This window comes from Ursus arctos, unplaced genomic scaffold, assembly GCF_023065955.2.
Source record: "Ursus arctos isolate Adak ecotype North America unplaced genomic scaffold, UrsArc2.0 scaffold_37, whole genome shotgun sequence".
In the NCBI taxonomy this organism is placed as follows: domain Eukaryota; kingdom Metazoa; phylum Chordata; class Mammalia; order Carnivora; family Ursidae; genus Ursus; species Ursus arctos.
In genome coordinates this window covers 1,693,176-1,713,905 of record NW_026623053.1, presented here as the reverse complement: position 1 = coordinate 1,713,905, position 20,730 = coordinate 1,693,176, and the positions used below count along the sequence as shown (strand labels likewise).

General features: G+C 46.4%; 1 protein-coding gene across 1 annotated transcript in view; it reads right to left on the bottom strand.

Annotated features, from left to right (window-relative positions):
- The window catches only part of LOC125282187 (uncharacterized), a 140,466-nt gene that overhangs the window by 13,848 nt on the left and 105,888 nt on the right, over positions 1–20,730 (bottom strand). Inside the window, exons 4-23 of the mRNA XM_057306420.1 lie at positions 13,295–13,347; positions 12,862–12,886; positions 12,201–12,265; positions 11,686–11,716; positions 10,724–10,800; positions 10,105–10,129; positions 9,412–9,476; positions 8,794–8,818; positions 8,097–8,161; positions 7,472–7,502; positions 6,505–6,581; positions 5,887–5,911; positions 5,194–5,258; positions 4,569–4,599; positions 3,602–3,678; positions 2,984–3,008; positions 2,291–2,355; positions 1,666–1,696; positions 690–766; positions 72–96 (exon numbers count right to left, since the gene is read on the bottom strand). Coding sequence (XP_057162403.1) covers positions 72–96; positions 690–766; positions 1,666–1,696; positions 2,291–2,355; positions 2,984–3,008; positions 3,602–3,678; positions 4,569–4,599; positions 5,194–5,258; positions 5,887–5,911; positions 6,505–6,581; positions 7,472–7,502; positions 8,097–8,161; positions 8,794–8,818; positions 9,412–9,476; positions 10,105–10,129; positions 10,724–10,800; positions 11,686–11,716; positions 12,201–12,203 — 820 coding nt within the window. The 5' untranslated portion in view covers positions 12,204–12,265; positions 12,862–12,886; positions 13,295–13,347. The remainder of the gene's footprint in view (positions 1–71; positions 97–689; positions 767–1,665; positions 1,697–2,290; positions 2,356–2,983; positions 3,009–3,601; positions 3,679–4,568; positions 4,600–5,193; positions 5,259–5,886; positions 5,912–6,504; positions 6,582–7,471; positions 7,503–8,096; positions 8,162–8,793; positions 8,819–9,411; positions 9,477–10,104; positions 10,130–10,723; positions 10,801–11,685; positions 11,717–12,200; positions 12,266–12,861; positions 12,887–13,294; positions 13,348–20,730) is intronic.

Sequence of the window (20,730 nt, the reverse complement as noted above, 5' to 3'; positions counted from 1 at the left end):
GGCAAGGATGCCCCACCTGCATTAACATCTAGTGTTTTGTCTCAGGAAGAGGCTGATTCCAGAATACGTACCGCATTCACCAGATGCTCCTGTCCCCTGCAGGTACAGAAAAGAGGACACCGTGAGGCTCAGGTCATGCTACACACTGTCTGTCTGCATGAGCTTTATTTCCCTCAATGACTTTAGGAACCCAGATGGAACACAGTGGTTGAGTCCAACGACCCCAAAGAAGTGAACTGGGGATGCCTTAGGAAGTTGTTTTTCCTGGGGGACATGTCTGTCCAGTCCATTCAGGACGGTGACTACAAAATGCTTCATCCAAGCAGGAGAAAGTGTTGCTGAGGGACAGGATCCTACCACAGCGTTTAGAACCACGTTTGGTGTCGCCAATGCTAAATGTCCTCTCGAATCAGCTAACGGTTGGCAGAGACAACCACTCAACGCTCTCCCCACCAGGGAAGTTCCATATGTAGAATCTCAAAAGTATATATAGCTTTTTACATAAAATCTGTATATAAAAATAATTTCATTTCCATATACAAGCAGTTGACATTAGGAAAATGATTTTTGTTTTAGTATTATGTTCAATTCGCCAACACAGTGTATACTGTCTGAATTTCATCTGAATTTGATTGGAAAGAAACCCAGAAAGCAACATTTGTTCCTCGGGGATAGACAGGCGAGCTCACCTTGTCAGGAGGCAGGCCCTCCTCCTCTGGGATCCTCTGATACAGCCAGGACCAGACAGCGCCATCATCAGTCACATCTAGAAGGACACAGAGTACCTGTCAGCGTATTGGTGGTGCTGCTCAAGAATGATGCGGGGAGGGGAGCCTGGGTGGCTCAGTCGGTGAACCATCTGCCTTCAGCTCAAGTCAGGACGGCAGGGTCCTGGGATCGAGTCCCAGATGGGGCTTCTGCTCAGCAAGGGTCTGCTTTTCTCTCTCCCTCTGCCCCTCTCACCTGTTTGTGCTCTCACTCACTCTCTCTCAAATAAATAAAATCTTAAAAAAAAAAAAGAATGCCTCGAAGAGTATTGCTCACTATGAATGGGGTTAGAGCATATGGAGGCATTTGGTTCCCAGGCATGGGCTGAACCCCACCACTGGGCCTCCTGCGCTAATAGGGATAAAATATGTGCCCTGTGATGAGATTTCTTTATCTCATCTTGTCTTTTATTCTCTTTTCTTTTCTTTCTTTCTTTCTTTCTTTCTTTCTTTCTTTCTTTTTCTTTCTTTTTTTTTTTTTGAGAATGTGGACAATGGGAATTGTGCAGTGGCAGTGGGATACACCTCCTGGAGACATATGCAATCTCTCTCTCACTCTTTCCATCTCTCCCTCTCCCTCTCTGCATCTCTCTGTCTGTGTCTGTCTCTCCCTGTCTCCCACACAAAATCACACACTCACAATCACACCACATAGAGCCACAAAAGAAACCCCAACCCCAAGCCTCATGAACACACACCCACACCACACACAGGGAATACAATGGCTTCCTAGGACTGTAGACACATGGACACATTTTTTCACCTGGGAAATCTCTGGTGCCCCACACCCTCACAACCCAATCAGGGCGGCTCGCCAGACTGAGGATTGCAAAGATGCCCCACCTGCATTAACATCTAGAGTTTTATCTCAGGAAGAGGCTGATTCCAGAATACGTACCGCTCTCGCTGGTGATGGTTGAAGGTGTCACCTGCAGGTACAGAAAAGAGGACACCGTGAGGCTCAGGTCATGCTACACACTGTCTGTCTGCATGAGCTTTATTTCCCTCAATGACTTTAGGAACCCAGATGGAACACAGTGGTTGAGTCCAACGACCCCAAAGTAAGTGAACTGGGGATGCCTTAGGAAGTTGTTTTTCCTGGGGGACATGTCTGTCCAGTCCATTCAAGACGGTGACTACAAAATGCTTCATCCAAGCAGGAGAAAGTGTTACTGAGGGACAGGATCCTACCACAGCGTTTAGAACCACGTTTGGTGTCGCCAATGCTAAATGTCCTCGCGAAATAGCTAACGGTTGGCAGAGACAACCACTCAACGCTCTCCCCACCAGGGAAGTTCCATATGTAGAATCTCAAAAGTACATATAGCTTTTTACATAAAATCTGTATATAAAAATAATTTCATTTCCATATACAAGCAGTTGACATTAGGAAAATGATTTTTGTTTTAGTATTATGTTCAATTCGCCAACACAGAATATACTGTCTGAATTTCATCTGAATTTGATTGGAAAGAAACCAAGAAAGCAACATCTGTTCCTCGGACAAAGAACTTCTAGCTCACCAAGGCGAGAGGTGTGCCTCCGGCGCTGTCTCCTTTGATGGGATCCAGGGCATCCTCCAAGGCATCTAGGACACAGAGTACCCATCAGCACATTCCTCTTGTTGCCCAAGAATATTCATGGACTGTTGCTTGATATGGACACGAGGCTGGGGTGTATGGAGCCAGCTGGTTTCCAAGCATGGACTGAAGTGCCCCTGCTGGGCCACCCACTGCAGTAAGGCTCTAAAGTGCGCAGTGTGATGACATGGCTTTGGGGAAGGGTGACATCATGCAGTATCTGTCTGACATATCTCCTGGAGAAACACCATTCTCTCTCTTTCTCCCCCTCTCTGTCTCTCTTTCTCGGTCATCGCTCTCTTTGTCTTTGTCTCTCTGTCTATGTCTCTCTGTCTTTCTGTCTTTGTTCCTCTCTCTCTCTCACACACACACACTCACAATCACACCACATAGAGCCACAAAAGACACCCCAAGCCCAAGCCTCACGCACACACAGCCACACCACACACAGGGAATACAATGGCTTCCTAGGACTGTAGACACATGGACACACTTTTTCACCTGGGAAATCTCCTGTCCACCACACCCCCACAACCCAATCAGGGCGGCTCGCCAGACTGAGGATGGCAAGGATGCCCCACCTGCATTAACATCTAGTGTTTTGTCTCAGGAAGAGGCTGATTCCAGAATACGTACCGCATTCACCAGATGCTCCTGTCCCCTGCAGGTACAGAAAAGAGGACACCGTGAGGCTCAGGTCATGCTACACACTGTCTGTCTGCATGAGCTTTATTTCCCTCAATGACTTTAGGAACCCAGATGGAACACAGTGGTTGAGTCCAACGACCCCAAAGAAGTGAACTGGGGATGCCTTAGGAAGTTGTTTTTCCTGGGGGACATGTCTGTCCAGTCCATTCAGGACGGTGACTACAAAATGCTTCATCCAAGCAGGAGAAAGTGTTGCTGAGGGACAGGATCCTACCACAGCGTTTAGAACCACGTTTGGTGTCGCCAATGCTAAATGTCCTCTCGAATCAGCTAACGGTTGGCAGAGACAACCACTCAACGCTCTCCCCACCAGGGAAGTTCCATATGTAGAATCTCAAAAGTATATATAGCTTTTTACATAAAATCTGTATATAAAAATAATTTCATTTCCATATACAAGCAGTTGACATTAGGAAAATGATTTTTGTTTTAGTATTATGTTCAATTCGCCAACACAGTGTATACTGTCTGAATTTCATCTGAATTTGATTGGAAAGAAACCCAGAAAGCAACATTTGTTCCTCGGGGATAGACAGGCGAGCTCACCTTGTCAGGAGGCAGGCCCTCCTCCTCTGGGATCCTCTGATACAGCCAGGACCAGACAGCGCCATCATCAGTCACATCTAGAAGGACACAGAGTACCTGTCAGCGTATTGGTGGTGCTGCTCAAGAATGATGCGGGGAGGGGAGCCTGGGTGGCTCAGTCGGTGAACCATCTGCCTTCAGCTCAAGTCAGGACGGCAGGGTCCTGGGATCGAGTCCCAGATGGGGCTTCTGCTCAGCAAGGGTCTGCTTTTCTCTCTCCCTCTGCCCCTCTCACCTGTTTGTGCTCTCACTCACTCTCTCTCAAATAAATAAAATCTTAAAAAAAAAAAAGAATGCCTCGAAGAGTATTGCTCACTATGAATGGGGTTAGAGCATATGGAGGCATTTGGTTCCCAGGCATGGGCTGAACCCCACCACTGGGCCTCCTGCGCTAATAGGGATAAAATATGTGCCCTGTGATGAGATTTCTTTATCTCATCTTGTCTTTTATTCTCTTTTCTTTTCTTTCTTTCTTTCTTTCTTTCTTTCTTTTTCTTTCTTTTTTTTTTTTGAGAATGTGGACAATGGGAATTGTGCAGTGGCAGTGGGATACACCTCCTGGAGACATATGCAATCTCTCTCTCACTCTTTCCATCTCTCCCTCTCCCTCTCTGCATCTCTCTGTCTGTGTCTGTCTCTCCCTGTCTCCCACACAAAATCACACACTCACAATCACACCACATAGAGCCACAAAAGAAACCCCAACCCCAAGCCTCATGAACACACACCCACACCACACACAGGGAATACAATGGCTTCCTAGGACTGTAGACACATGGACACATTTTTTCACCTGGGAAATCTCTGGTGCCCCACACCCTCACAACCCAATCAGGGCGGCTCGCCAGACTGAGGATTGCAAAGATGCCCCACCTGCATTAACATCTAGAGTTTTATCTCAGGAAGAGGCTGATTCCAGAATACGTACCGCTCTCGCTGGTGATGGTTGAAGGTGTCACCTGCAGGTACAGAAAAGAGGACACCGTGAGGCTCAGGTCATGCTACACACTGTCTGTCTGCATGAGCTTTATTTCCCTCAATGACTTTAGGAACCCAGATGGAACACAGTGGTTGAGTCCAACGACCCCAAAGTAAGTGAACTGGGGATGCCTTAGGAAGTTGTTTTTCCTGGGGGACATGTCTGTCCAGTCCATTCAAGACGGTGACTACAAAATGCTTCATCCAAGCAGGAGAAAGTGTTACTGAGGGACAGGATCCTACCACAGCGTTTAGAACCACGTTTGGTGTCGCCAATGCTAAATGTCCTCGCGAAATAGCTAACGGTTGGCAGAGACAACCACTCAACGCTCTCCCCACCAGGGAAGTTCCATATGTAGAATCTCAAAAGTACATATAGCTTTTTACATAAAATCTGTATATAAAAATAATTTCATTTCCATATACAAGCAGTTGACATTAGGAAAATGATTTTTGTTTTAGTATTATGTTCAATTCGCCAACACAGAATATACTGTCTGAATTTCATCTGAATTTGATTGGAAAGAAACCAAGAAAGCAACATCTGTTCCTCGGACAAAGAACTTCTAGCTCACCAAGGCGAGAGGTGTGCCTCCGGCGCTGTCTCCTTTGATGGGATCCAGGGCATCCTCCAAGGCATCTAGGACACAGAGTACCCATCAGCACATTCCTCTTGTTGCCCAAGAATATTCATGGACTGTTGCTTGATATGGACACGAGGCTGGGGTGTATGGAGCCAGCTGGTTTCCAAGCATGGACTGAAGTGCCCCTGCTGGGCCACCCACTGCAGTAAGGCTCTAAAGTGCGCAGTGTGATGACATGGCTTTGGGGAAGGGTGACATCATGCAGTATCTGTCTGACATATCTCCTGGAGAAACACCATTCTCTCTCTTTCTCCCCCTCTCTGTCTCTCTTTCTCGGTCATCGCTCTCTTTGTCTTTGTCTCTCTGTCTATGTCTCTCTGTCTTTCTGTCTTTGTTCCTCTCTCTCTCTCACACACACACACTCACAATCACACCACATAGAGCCACAAAAGACACCCCAAGCCCAAGCCTCACGCACACACAGCCACACCACACACAGGGAATACAATGGCTTCCTAGGACTGTAGACACATGGACACACTTTTTCACCTGGGAAATCTCCTGTCCACCACACCCCCACAACCCAATCAGGGCGGCTCGCCAGACTGAGGATGGCAAGGATGCCCCACCTGCATTAACATCTAGTGTTTTGTCTCAGGAAGAGGCTGATTCCAGAATACGTACCGCATTCACCAGATGCTCCTGTCCCCTGCAGGTACAGAAAAGAGGACACCGTGAGGCTCAGGTCATGCTACACACTGTCTGTCTGCATGAGCTTTATTTCCCTCAATGACTTTAGGAACCCAGATGGAACACAGTGGTTGAGTCCAACGACCCCAAAGAAGTGAACTGGGGATGCCTTAGGAAGTTGTTTTTCCTGGGGGACATGTCTGTCCAGTCCATTCAGGACGGTGACTACAAAATGCTTCATCCAAGCAGGAGAAAGTGTTGCTGAGGGACAGGATCCTACCACAGCGTTTAGAACCACGTTTGGTGTCGCCAATGCTAAATGTCCTCTCGAATCAGCTAACGGTTGGCAGAGACAACCACTCAACGCTCTCCCCACCAGGGAAGTTCCATATGTAGAATCTCAAAAGTATATATAGCTTTTTACATAAAATCTGTATATAAAAATAATTTCATTTCCATATACAAGCAGTTGACATTAGGAAAATGATTTTTGTTTTAGTATTATGTTCAATTCGCCAACACAGTGTATACTGTCTGAATTTCATCTGAATTTGATTGGAAAGAAACCCAGAAAGCAACATTTGTTCCTCGGGGATAGACAGGCGAGCTCACCTTGTCAGGAGGCAGGCCCTCCTCCTCTGGGATCCTCTGATACAGCCAGGACCAGACAGCGCCATCATCAGTCACATCTAGAAGGACACAGAGTACCTGTCAGCGTATTGGTGGTGCTGCTCAAGAATGATGCGGGGAGGGGAGCCTGGGTGGCTCAGTCGGTGAACCATCTGCCTTCAGCTCAAGTCAGGACGGCAGGGTCCTGGGATCGAGTCCCAGATGGGGCTTCTGCTCAGCAAGGGTCTGCTTTTCTCTCTCCCTCTGCCCCTCTCACCTGTTTGTGCTCTCACTCACTCTCTCTCAAATAAATAAAATCTTAAAAAAAAAAAAGAATGCCTCGAAGAGTATTGCTCACTATGAATGGGGTTAGAGCATATGGAGGCATTTGGTTCCCAGGCATGGGCTGAACCCCACCACTGGGCCTCCTGCGCTAATAGGGATAAAATATGTGCCCTGTGATGAGATTTCTTTATCTCATCTTGTCTTTTATTCTCTTTTCTTTTCTTTCTTTCTTTCTTTCTTTCTTTCTTTTTCTTTCTTTTTTTTTTTTGAGAATGTGGACAATGGGAATTGTGCAGTGGCAGTGGGATACACCTCCTGGAGACATATGCAATCTCTCTCTCACTCTTTCCATCTCTCCCTCTCCCTCTCTGCATCTCTCTGTCTGTGTCTGTCTCTCCCTGTCTCCCACACAAAATCACACACTCACAATCACACCACATAGAGCCACAAAAGAAACCCCAACCCCAAGCCTCATGAACACACACCCACACCACACACAGGGAATACAATGGCTTCCTAGGACTGTAGACACATGGACACATTTTTTCACCTGGGAAATCTCTGGTGCCCCACACCCTCACAACCCAATCAGGGCGGCTCGCCAGACTGAGGATTGCAAAGATGCCCCACCTGCATTAACATCTAGAGTTTTATCTCAGGAAGAGGCTGATTCCAGAATACGTACCGCTCTCGCTGGTGATGGTTGAAGGTGTCACCTGCAGGTACAGAAAAGAGGACACCGTGAGGCTCAGGTCATGCTACACACTGTCTGTCTGCATGAGCTTTATTTCCCTCAATGACTTTAGGAACCCAGATGGAACACAGTGGTTGAGTCCAACGACCCCAAAGTAAGTGAACTGGGGATGCCTTAGGAAGTTGTTTTTCCTGGGGGACATGTCTGTCCAGTCCATTCAAGACGGTGACTACAAAATGCTTCATCCAAGCAGGAGAAAGTGTTACTGAGGGACAGGATCCTACCACAGCGTTTAGAACCACGTTTGGTGTCGCCAATGCTAAATGTCCTCGCGAAATAGCTAACGGTTGGCAGAGACAACCACTCAACGCTCTCCCCACCAGGGAAGTTCCATATGTAGAATCTCAAAAGTACATATAGCTTTTTACATAAAATCTGTATATAAAAATAATTTCATTTCCATATACAAGCAGTTGACATTAGGAAAATGATTTTTGTTTTAGTATTATGTTCAATTCGCCAACACAGAATATACTGTCTGAATTTCATCTGAATTTGATTGGAAAGAAACCAAGAAAGCAACATCTGTTCCTCGGACAAAGAACTTCTAGCTCACCAAGGCGAGAGGTGTGCCTCCGGCGCTGTCTCCTTTGATGGGATCCAGGGCTTCCTCCAAGGCATCTAGGACACAGAGTACCCGTCAGCACATTCCTCTTGTTGCCCAAGAATATTCATGGACTGTTGCTTGATACGGACACGAGGCTGGGGTGTATGGAGCCAGCTGGTTTCCAAGCATGGACTGAAGTGCCCCTGCTGGGCCACCCACTGCAGTAAGGCTCTAAAGTGTGCAGTGTGATGACATGGCTTTGGGGAAGGGTGACATCATGCAGTATCTGTCTGACATATCTCCTGGAGAAACACCATTCTCTCTCTTTCTCCCCCTCTCTGTCTCTCTTTCTCGGTCATCTCTCTCTTTGTCTTTGTCTCTCTGTCTATGTCTCTCTGTCTTTCTGTCTTTGTTCCTCTCTCTCTCTCTCACACAAACACACACTCACAATCACACCACATAGAGCCACAAAAGACACCCCAAGCCCAAGCCTCACGCACACACAGCCACACCACACACAGGGAATACAATGGCTTCCTAGGACTGTAGACACATGGACACACTTTTTCACCTGGGAAATCTCCTGTCCACCACACCCCCACAACCCAATCAGGGCGGCTCGCCAGACTGAGGATTGCAAGGATGCCCCACCTGCATTAACATCTAGTGTTTTGTCTCAGGAAGAGGCTGATTCCAGAATACGTACCGCATTCACCAGATGCTCCTGTCCCCTGCAGGTACAGAAAAGAGGACACCGTGAGGCTCAGGTCATGCTACACACTGTCTGTCTGCATGAGCTTTATTTCCCTCAATGACTTTAGGAACCCAGATAGAACACAGTGGTTGAGTCCAACGACCCCAAAGAATTGAACTGGGGATGCCTTAGGAAGTTGTTTTTCCTGGGGGACATGTCTGTCCAGTCCATTCAGGACGGTGACTACAAAATGCTTCATCCAAGCAGGAGAAAGTGTTACTGAGGGACAGGATCCTACCACAGCGTTTAGAACCACGTTTGGTGTCGCCAATGCTAAATGTCCTCGCGAATCAGCTAACGGTTGGCATAGACAACCACTCAACGCTCTCCCCACCAGGGAAGTTCCATATGTAGAATCTCAAAAGTACATATAGCTTTTTACATAAAATCTGTATATAAAAATAATTTCATTTCCATATACAAGCAGTTGACATTAGGAAAATGATTTTTGTTTTAGTATTATGTTCAATTCGCCAACACAGAATATACTGTCTGAATTTCATCTGAATTTGATTGGAAAGAAACCAAGAAAGCAACATCTGTTCCTCGGACAAAGAACTTCTAGCTCACCAAGGCGAGAGGTGTGCCTCCGGCGCTGTCTCCTTTGATGGGATCCAGGGCATCCTCCAAGGCATCTAGGACACAGAGTACCCGTCAGCACATTCCTCTTGTTGCCCAAGAATATTCATGGACTGTTGCTTGATATGGACACGAGGCTGGGGTGTATGGAGCCAGCTGGTTTCCAAGCATGGACTGAAGTGCCCCTGCTGGGCCACCCACTGCAGTAAGGCTCTAAAGTGCGCAGTGTGATGACATGGCTTTGGGGAAGGGTGACATCATGCAGTATCTGTCTGACATATCTCCTGGAGAAACACCATTCTCTCTCTTTCTCCCCCTCTCTGTCTCTCTTTCTCGGTCATCGCTCTCTTTGTCTTTGTCTGTCTATGTCTCTCTGTCTTTCTGTCTTTGTTCCTCTCTCTCACACACACACACACACACACTCACAATCACACCACATAGAGCCACAAAAGACACCCCAAGCCCAAGCCTCACGCACACACAGCCACACCACACACAGGGAATACAATGGCTTCCTAGGACTGTAGACACATGGACACACTTTTTCACCTGGGAAATCTCCTGTCCACCACACCCCCACAACCCAATCAGGGCGGCTCGCCAGACTGAGGATGGCAAGGATGCCCCACCTGCATTAACATCTAGTGTTTTGTCTCAGGAAGAGGCTGATTCCAGAATACGTACCGCATTCACCAGATGCTCCTGTCCCCTGCAGGTACAGAAAAGAGGACACCGTGAGGCTCAGGTCATGCTACACACTGTCTGTCTGCATGAGCTTTATTTCCCTCAATGACTTTAGGAACCCAGATGGAACACAGTGGTTGAGTCCAACGACCCCAAAGTAAGTGAACTGGGGATGCCTTAGGAAGTTGTTTTTCCTGGGGGACATGTCTGTCCAGTCCATTCAGGACGGTGACTACAAAATGCTTCATCCAAGCAGGAGAAAGTGTTGCTGAGGGACAGGATCCTACCACAGCGTTTAGAACCACGTTTGGTGTCGCCAATGCTAAATGTCCTCTCGAATCAGCTAACGGTTGGCAGAGACAACCACTCAACGCTCTCCCCACCAGGGAAGTTCCATATGTAGAATCTCAAAAGTATATATAGCTTTTTACATAAAATCTGTATATAAAAATAATTTCATTTCCATATACAAGCAGTTGACATTAGGAAAATGATTTTTGTTTTAGTATTATGTTCAATTCGCCAACACACAGTATACTGTCTGAATTTCATCTGAATTTGATTGGAAAGAAACCCAGAAAGCAACATTTGTTCCTCGGGAATAGACAGGCGAGCTCACCTTGTCAGGAGGCAGGCCCTCCTCCTCTGGGATCCTCTGATACAGCCAGGACCAGACAGCGCCATCATCAGTCACATCTAGAAGGACACAGAGTACCTGTCAGCGTATTGGTGGTGCTGCTCAAGAATGATGCGGGGAGGGGAGCCTGGGTGGCTCAGTCGGTGAACCATCTGCCTTCAGCTCAAGTCAGGACCGCAGGGTCCTGGGATCGAGTCCCGGATGGGGCTTCTGCTCAGCAAGGGTCTGCTTTTCTCTCTCCCTCTGCCCCTCTCACCTGTTTGTGCTCTCACTCACTCTCTCTCAAATAAATAAAATCTTAAAAAAAAAAAAGAATGCCTCGAAGAGTATTGCTCACTATGAATGGGGTTAGAGCATATGGAGGCATTTGGTTCCCAGGCATGGGCTGAACCCCACCACTGGGCCTCCTGTGCTAATAGGGATAAAATATGTGCCCTGTGATGAGATTTCTTTATCTCATCTTGTCTTTTATTCTCTTTTCTTTTATTTCTTTCCTTTCTTTCTTTCTTTTTTTTTTTTTTTTTTTTGAGAATGTGGACAATGGGAATTGTGCAGTGGCAGTGGGATACACCTCCTGGAGACATATGCAATCTCTCTCTCCCTCTTTCCATCTCTCCCTCTCCCTCTCTGCATCTCTCTGTCTGTGTCTGTCTCTCCCTGTCTCCCACACAAAATCACACACTCACAATCACACCACATAGAGCCACAAAAGAAACCCCAACCCCAAGCCTCATGAACACACACCCACACCACACACAGGGAATACAATGGCTTCCTAGGACTGTAGACACATGGACACATTTTTTCACCTGGGAAATCTCTGGTGCCCCACACCCCTACAACCCAATCAGGGCGGCTCGCCAGACTGAGGATTGCAAAGATGCCCCACCTGCACTAACATCTAGAGTTTTATCTCAGGAAGAGGCTGATTCCAGAATACGTACCGCTCTCGCTGGTGATGGTTGAAGGTGTCACCTGCAGGTACAGAAAAGAGGACAGCGTGAGGCTCAGGTCATGCTACACACTGTCTGTCTGCATGAGCTTTATTTCCCTCAATGACTTTAGGAACCCAGATGGAACACAGTGGTTGAGTCCAACGACCCCAAAGTAAGTGAACTGGGGATGCCTTAGGAAGTTGTTTTTCCTGGGGGACATGTCTGTCCAGTCCATTCAGGACGGTGAGTACAAAATGCTTCATCCAAGCAGGAGAAAGTGTTACTGAGGGACAGGATCCTACCACAGTGTTTAGAACCATGTTTGGTGTCGCCAAAGGTAAATGTCCTCTCAAATCAGCTAACGGTTGGCAGAGACAACCACTCAATGCTCTCCCAAAAAGGAAAATTGTATGAGATCTATATGTATAATCTCAAATATACATTGTCTGATTTTCATCTGAATTTGATTGGAAAGAAACCAAGAAAGCAACATCTGTTCCTCGGACAAAGAACTTCTAGCTCACCATGGCGAGAGGTGTGCCTCCGGCGCTGTCTCCTTTGATGGGATCGATGTCTTCCTCCAAGGCATCTAGGACACAGAGTACCCGTCAGCACATTCCTCTTGTTGCCCAAGAATATTCATGGAATGTTGCTTGATATGGACACGAGGCTGGGGTGTATGGAGCCAGCTAGTTTCCAAGCATGGACTGAAGTGCCCCTGCTGGGCCACCCACTGCAGTAAGGCTCTAAAGTGCGCAGTGTGATGACATGGCTTTGGAGAAGGGTGACATCATGCAGTATCTGTCTGACATATCTCCTGGAGAAACACCTTTCTCTCTCTCTCTCTGTTTCTGTCTTCTCTCTGTCTCTGTCTTTGTCTCTCTTTCTCTTGCTCTCTCTCACACACACACACTCACAATCACACTACACAAGACACCTAACCTCCAAGCCTCATGCACACACACCCACACCACCCAGGGAGAATGCCTTGGTTTCCTAGGACTGGAGACACATGCACATAGTTTCTCACCTGGAGTCTGCTTTTCCCCACACTCCCAAGCCTCAGTCCTACCAGGAACCTGGAATCAGATGGCTCTCCAGACTGAGGATAGTGAGGACATCCCCCCAACCTGCCTTACCATCTAGAGTTTTTCCTCAGCAAGGGACTGATTCCAGAATACGTACCACCTCCACATGGTTCTGGGGCCACCTGAATTTACAGAAAAGAACACACCCTGAGAGTCAGGTCATATGCATACTGTGTCATCAACGGTTCTCTTGGTGACTATTGAAAACCAAATGAGAAACAGCAGGAAAGACAAAGGCCCGGAAAGGAAGCACAGTGTGCACCCGTGGAAAAGGCATGAGCTTTTCCTGGGGGATGGATCTTTCAAATTCCCTGAAGCACAATTACAAAACTCTTAATTCAGGGAGGAAAAACCGCTTCTGAGTAAAAGGTCCCCTACCACAGTTTACAACCTCCCCTCCCAACACCCCAAGAAAATGGTACCTCACGTCTAAAAACTACACTGTCATGTTGTCATAGCTGAACTCACTTCAAAAAGACGAAACTCAAGTAAGAAACATTTCTTTCTCAGGCAAAGACAGCCAAGCTTACCCTCGATGTGTTGGGCCATGGTGGTTTCTTGCCAAGGTCCTCCTTGGTTGACTCTGAAAGGACACAGAGTAAGTGTCAGTCCATTGTTGGTCCTACTCGGGAATTACTCTATGGTCACTGTTGATATGGACACGGGACAAGACTGTATGGGAGTGACTGGCTAAGAAGCATGGGCTGAGCTGCTGCTGGGCCATTCTCCTTGGTGGGTGAGGAAAAGCAAACAAGAGGATGAGAAAACGAAGGAGAAACAGACCTTTGACTTTCTAGCTTAAGGCAACCTGGTCGATGTGAGTCAGTTAGTCTACAAAGAGGTCGCCTGGTTGCACACTGTGGTGTCGTGAGGGAGCCCCACCCCTCCCTCTGCCCGTAGCAAAGTCTCTCTAATTGTTCTGCCAGGACGAAGCTCCTCCAACTGGCCATCTGAACAGGAGACAGACTACAGGACACAGAGTACCTTCCCGCCACGGTGCTCTATCTCATGAATGACTCAGAGAGCTCTGCTTGACTTGAACGACAGAACAGTGGAGATGGATGTGGTTGGTTAAACAGCATGCAGTTGCCAATGGCAAGATTTGATTCCTTCTGGTGGTTGAGTAATTTACAGTGTATCTATATTACAAACTGAGGGCTGCTGAAGGGGGGGTTGGTGAGGGATGTGGTTGGTTTAACAGCATGCTCTTGCCAATGACAAGATTTGAGTCCTTCAACAGTTGAGTAATATTCCCATGTATCTAGAGAACACACTGAGGCTGCTGAAGTGGGGGGATGGGGTAATTGGGTGATGGGCCTTAAGGAGGGCACTTGATGGAATGACAACTGGCTGTTACCGCAACAGATGAACCACTAAGTTCTACCCCTGAAACTACTAATACAGTATATGTTACCTAATTTGAATTTACATTAAAAAAGAAAAGCCTGCAGTTGGCTATTGGTGAGCCCCCTTCTTCATGGAAGGAGATGCAGAGAAGAGAAGCAGCAAAGAAGGGAGAAACAGAGTCCTGGCTTTGCCATTGAAGGCAAAGGTACACCTGAAACGAACGGAATATGGTGTGTCAGCTCAACTACTTCCATTAAAAAATAATAATGATGAAAAATAAAGACACCCTAAAGACAGAAGATAGTCCAAAAATTTAAAAATATGAAATAAATAAAAATAACATCATTAATCTTATGGTATTTCCCCATCCAGTGTGTGTCTCATGTATGTGTTCACTGAGTCGGGTGGCTCTCCGTGCTAGCAGTAGTCATCCACTAATGGGATGGTCCTTTACAGTGGGAGGCCTGGGTTCCTCCCGACGTCCTCTACCTCAGCTCTGTAAGAGAGGTGCAGGAAAAAGAGTGGACCCTGGGTTAGTAACCATATGTTACTTGGAGTTCTTATTTGTCCTTGTTGCTTGGGTGTGTCATTGCCAGCACTGGAGGCTTTCTGGGGCTCAGGGGGATCATGCAATCAAAGAGCACTAAACTATCTCTTGATTCCCGTTTGGGGCCAGCCGCTGAGAAGTGACCCAACACTGAGAGAGATTTACCACGTTTTTCAATGTTGTGCCTCCCAGTCTCAAAATCTGTGAGCTGGACAGACAGTTTGGACCTTCTGTGTGCTTTTCACACTAAGGGCTATGCCCAAGTCTGCCCTCCATGTGACCACTGAGGCCACCTCATAATGGTAGACAGTACTTGGGATCTCTGTAGACTCATGCAGCTCAGATATATACACAGGCCTTGGAAAGATCCTGCGTGGTTTCTGTTGAACCCATGGCTCAGAGCTATGCTTGTCAGTGTGGGAAGTGCAGTTCAGTATCTCAGAGTAGCAGCATGGGCCCAGCCATCTGGGTGCACATTTTGGCATTTCCACTTAAGAGCTTGTGTGCTTGGGCGCATTCAGCTCTGTGCCTCAGTTTCTCCATCTGAAGACTGCCCTTAGCAAGCAAAGTACTGCATTGGTGGTGAGGGTTGAATGGTTAGTGTAAGTAAAGCATGCCATGGAAATGCTCAGGAAGGTTCCTTGGAGGTGAAATGTCTCATCTGAGATGCCATAACTCCACAGAACTCAGAGCTGCAGTCAAACTCTGCTGTCCAAGCTCCCAGGCCAGTGCTTTCCCCATGACGCACACCTGCTTTGTCTAAAAAGGACTCCTTTATGTTAAGCCAGACCCGGTGTTTAAGGAGTCACATAAAGGTCTCGGAAATGCTTTTTCTGACTGCCTGAGGACACACTAAGTGGCCATTTCCCAAAATAATGTGCATGATGCTTCCAGAATGAATTAGTTGCCTGACCTGACAGCTATCTGGTCCAACACGACGAACACCAGTTGACTGGTGGGAGAGAGCTTATGTACCTAACATACTCGTGTTCTACAACGTGTGAAACTCTATCATCTTGTGAGATTTCCTCCTCCTACATGTGAGCACCTCAAGCTAAGACCTGTTGCCCAGCCATGCGAGAGACCAGAGCTTCGCCTTTGCACAGCACGCTGGATGCAGACTCAGGGGACCTGACCTGTGCATTACCTCACAACCACATGAATAGAGGCTCGTGCTTTTCTAAAGCTGGAGCTCTATGTGCACAAGGATGCAATTGTCTACGTACAGAAATTCATATGTCTCTTCATCTCAAAACGTTACCTTTTCTTTTTTCTATGTTACTAACTCCCTATGTACATGCGTATCTATCCATCTCTGTCAATGGGTTTCTTGGTCTGTCATTGTGTGTGAAAGGCTGGATACTCAATGGATATATGTAAAAACACATATATTCTCTATTTTCACTAGTCCATACCTCTGGGAGGGTAACACGTTGAGTGAAAGCATATGGCTGATATTTCTGTAAACCTCTAACTTAGGATAACAGCCAGTGTAAAAGGTGGAACGTCAAAGAAAACGTGTGTTTTGCTACGTAAGCTGACATCTAGACACAGGCTTCTCGGCTGTTTTTGGAGACCTGGTTATATGAATGGAAGCAGCGTGTGCCCAAATATCTTGAAGTCAAGACACATTTCAGGAGAAGGGAGTTGAAGGCACATGAAGACAAAAGTAGAGGGCTCCACATGCAAGGATCATGGCAATCACTGTCCACCCTACGAACAAGAAAAAGCCTGAAGACACTGAAAAATCAACCACTCTCGGATCCATGGAGAGGGGAGGACACAGGACAAACCATGGCCCTGAGGAGACAGGAAAGGGAACACAGGGAATCCAGGTTTCCTGGAGCACAGACTCTCTAGCAGAATATACTGTTTCTCCAGCTCACCTGGAACATTCAGCAAGAGACCACATGCTGGGCCATAAAACACACCCCAACGCATCTCAAAGAGTAGAAGCAATACAACAGCTGCTCTCAGACCTCTATGAAATTAAACTAGAGCTCAACCACAGCAAGAAATCTTGGGAAATCCCCAAATAGCTGGAAATTTTTAAAAAATGGTCAAAGAGGAAGTTTCAAGAGAAGCTTGAAAAGATTTTGAACTAAACGAAATGAAAATATACGTTGACAAAAATGTATGCAAAGGCAGTGCTTGGGAGAATTTATACTACTGAATGTCATCGTGTTGGAAAGTAAGAAAGATTCAAAGTGAATAGGCTTCCTCCTTAGAAAACAAGGCAAAAAAGAGTCATGTCATATAAAGCAAGTAAGAGAAAAAAAATCATATAATTGCAGATACCAATGAAATGGAACACAAAAAACTCTCAGACAAAATCAACCAAACCAAGACAAAAGCTGGTTCTTTGTAAATATCAGTAAAATGGATAAAGCTCTAGCCTGACTAACCATGAAGAAAGAGGGAAGACACATATTAACAACAGATGAAAGAGGAGATGTCACGTTGAAAGGATTCTAAAGGAATACATGGAAAAATTCTAGGATTCCTGAAAGGAAAGAGGCCAATTCCTTCAAAGTCACAAAACTACCAAAACCCACTGAAAGGAAATAGATGATCTGAACAGGCAGGTATCAAAAACATTTAACCGATAGTTAATACATTTCCCAGAAAGGAAGAGCCGGCCCCAGATGGTTTGACTGGTGAATCCTATCAAATCTTACAAAGCAAAACACAGTCTTGCTGTGTCATCTAGCCATCTCACTCCTAGGTATTTACCCGGTTGAGTTGAAAAATGTGTCCGCATGAAAACCGGCCCAGAAGTGCTTCTATCGGCTTGATTTATGAACACCAAATCTAGAGGCGACTAAGCTGTCCTACACTAGGTGAACGGAGAAACAACCAGCAATACACCCTTACGATGCAATACGATTTGGTAATAAACAGAGCTGAGCTACTGGAGCACATAGCTGGCTCACTCAGTTAAGCATCCAACTCTTGATTTGGGTTCAGGTCATGATCTCAGGGACATGATATCCAGCCCCACGTCAGACGGGTTCCCTGCTGAGCATGGAGGCTGCTGAAGATTCTCTCTCCCTCTTCCTCCGCCCCTCCCCACACACTTTCACTCTCTCTCTCAAACAATAATAAAAAGAAGATTAAAAAAAATAATTGAGCAATCAAGTCACAAAAAGACATCGACAAATGTGAACTGTATAGATAAAAGTGAAAGAAGTCAGTCTGGAAAAGCAACATGCTTTACGGTTCCAACTAGATGACATTCTGGAGAAAGGAAAGCTATAGAGATGACAAAAGGTCAACGGTTGTTAAGATTTCTAGAGAAAGGGCAAAGGCATGAATAGGTTAAACACAGGATTTTCAAGGCAGTGAAGTTACTCTGTACATGGTGGATACACGACTTTACACATTTGTCAAAACCCATACTCCTGCACAACACAGAGCAGACCTTCCTAGCGATGCTGGCCTTCAATGAGTATTAATATCGCTACGCTGGTTTGTGATTCATGACATGTGTTCCACATTGATGAAGCTTTTAAGGATTGTGGAAATTGTGCGCCAAGGGATAAGGATGATAGGGAAACTTTTTATATTATCTGCTCAATTATTATCTTAATCTAAACCTATTTGAAGTAATAATGTCTGTTCATTAAAAATAATAAAAGATCTATTTTTCGTAATATTTAATAACAGACTAATGTCCATTCCTTAGCTTCACTATACCTACCATGAAATGTGAACAGACTTGAGTTGCAAATGCCATTTGAGTACTGTGGTTATAAACCGATGAGTGACCAGCTAAATTAAAATTGTCACACGTGAAACAAAAATAATATGGCTTGGCATTTTTGTCTTAAGTATGGGACACTGAAAACTAGTGTAATGATTCTTCTTCTTCTTTTTTCTTTTAGAGACAAAGAGAGAGTGTGAGCAGAGGAGGGGCATAGGGAAAGGGAGAGAGAATCTGAAGCAGGCTCCATACCCAGCATGGAGCCCAACACGGGGCTCAATCTCATGACCCTGACATCATGACCTGGGCCAAAATCAAGAGTTGGACACCACCCAGGTGCCCCTAGAATAATTATTCTTGAATCAACTTAATGAATGAATTTCCACGGTACCTTCGACAGAGTCAGAAGTGGGGTGAACCTTCGGCTTTATTCTCCTGGCCAGCTTCCGGAGACCTAGAGAAAATATGGATGTTTTCTTCACTTTTGTTTTTTGTTTTCTCAGAGACCATGGGAAATGCATGACAACAGAAAGAGCTGTTGACATCTTGCTATCAGAAGACCATAGGAAAAGGAGTGATAAGTTCATCAGAGTACAAACTTTTGATCCCATGGTTCATCATTTGCCTAGCAAAGCCACCTGAGTCAGAGAGGGCTTTAGGAAGGTCTTAGGGTTCATATAGCCTTCAAATACCCCACAGAGAATGTAAACTGATGCAGTCACTATGAAAACACAATATGGGACTTCATCAAAAAAATTCACAAAAGAACTACCATTACACCCAGCAATCCCACTCTTGGATAAGAAATCCATTTGAATTCAAGTCTAGATTTCAGAGAAATATCTGCCCATGTTCGGCAGCACTATTTACCAAAGCCAAGCTATAGAGACAACTTAATGTTGAGTGGGGGAGCCGGGACAGGAATGGAGTTGGTTCCTTGGGGAGAGAGGTCCCAGAACACCTGACACCTGCCCAGACACCTGAGATCAAGCCCTGCAGCCCTGAACCAGGGCTCCCTCATCTCTTTCTCATATCCTCCAGCCCCGAGTTGTCTGTGGGAGACAGTGGATGCCCTGGGGGAGGTGCCTGAGCCAACAGCAAAGTCCAAATCCTAGCTCACCTTCGCACATCTAGGTTTCAACCCCTGACCCAGAACACAGTGCAGATGCCCCTTGACAAGCCCCTCTGAAGGGCCAGGGGAAGCCCAACTGTGGCCATCCTCCCACAGCATTCACCCTACTAGCTGTCTGACGTGGAGCCTTCCCCGGGACCAGTTGAGCACCCTCAGGGACCAGTGGGCTGCGGGGCTCCCAAGCTGATTCAGAACCCAGGACTTTCCAAACTAATTGTCACATGACAGCTCTACCAAGAATTAGCTTCCCTTCAACTGACCAACCCTGGCTGAGCAGTTCCTGTGAATTAACTGGAAAAATGGCCACCTGGGCTAGTGCTTTGCTGGTTTAATAAATTAAGCCTATGACCTCTAGTATCTCACTGGTATTGATCTAAGTAAGTCTCCAAACTGCCTGGGCTAAGGCCTGGCTAAGAGTGAACCGGGACTGCACTGGCTCTGAATGGGCACCTTCCCTGTTCCTTCCTTCCTCCCCCAGATCCAGTCTTTATAGACTCCTCATCCTTCTCTAAACCCTGCAGTGGCAGGGGACCAAGCCCCACCTCCTTTGAGAGGGACCCCTCAGGGGCGCCTGTGTGGCTCAGTGGGTCACGCGTCTGTCCTGGCTCAGGTCATGATCTCAGGGTCCTGGGATCGAGCCGGGCCTCTGTTTCTGCACTCAGCTTGGTGCCTGCTTGTCCCTCTTCTCCTCCCCCACCCCACATCCCCCTTACTCACCGCTTCTGCTCTCTCATTCTCTCTCAAATAAAATCTTTTTTTAAAAAATCAGGGAATATGCAAAGGACACATAGAGAGGGACCCTTCCATACCCACACCCTGGAGAAGCTCCCCCATCACGACTCTCCGTAAGGATCACCCAGACCTGCTTTTGCATTTGAATCTATCATCTGCTGTATACTATTTTGCACGTGATAATAAGCAACCTTTTATTGAGAGACTTAGATTCAGATCTAAGCACGACTTTCTGTTGCATTTCATCTCACATCCTTTGTGAGGAAGCTCATCAATTGTTGACGATTTGTCAATAATGAAGTTCTATCATTGAAAACCAAGCACCATTATTCATTTGATGCTGTTTGACTTCTAGTCTTGCTTTGCAAGGCTATGTGTATATAGTCATGAAGCATGGCCTCTCTCCATGCTTGCACTTACTAGCCAACAATGGGCGAGCTCCGGAAGGAGCAAAGGCCCCCACTGGAGCATGGACACTCCCTGGCCTAGCTGGACAAGCGCGTCC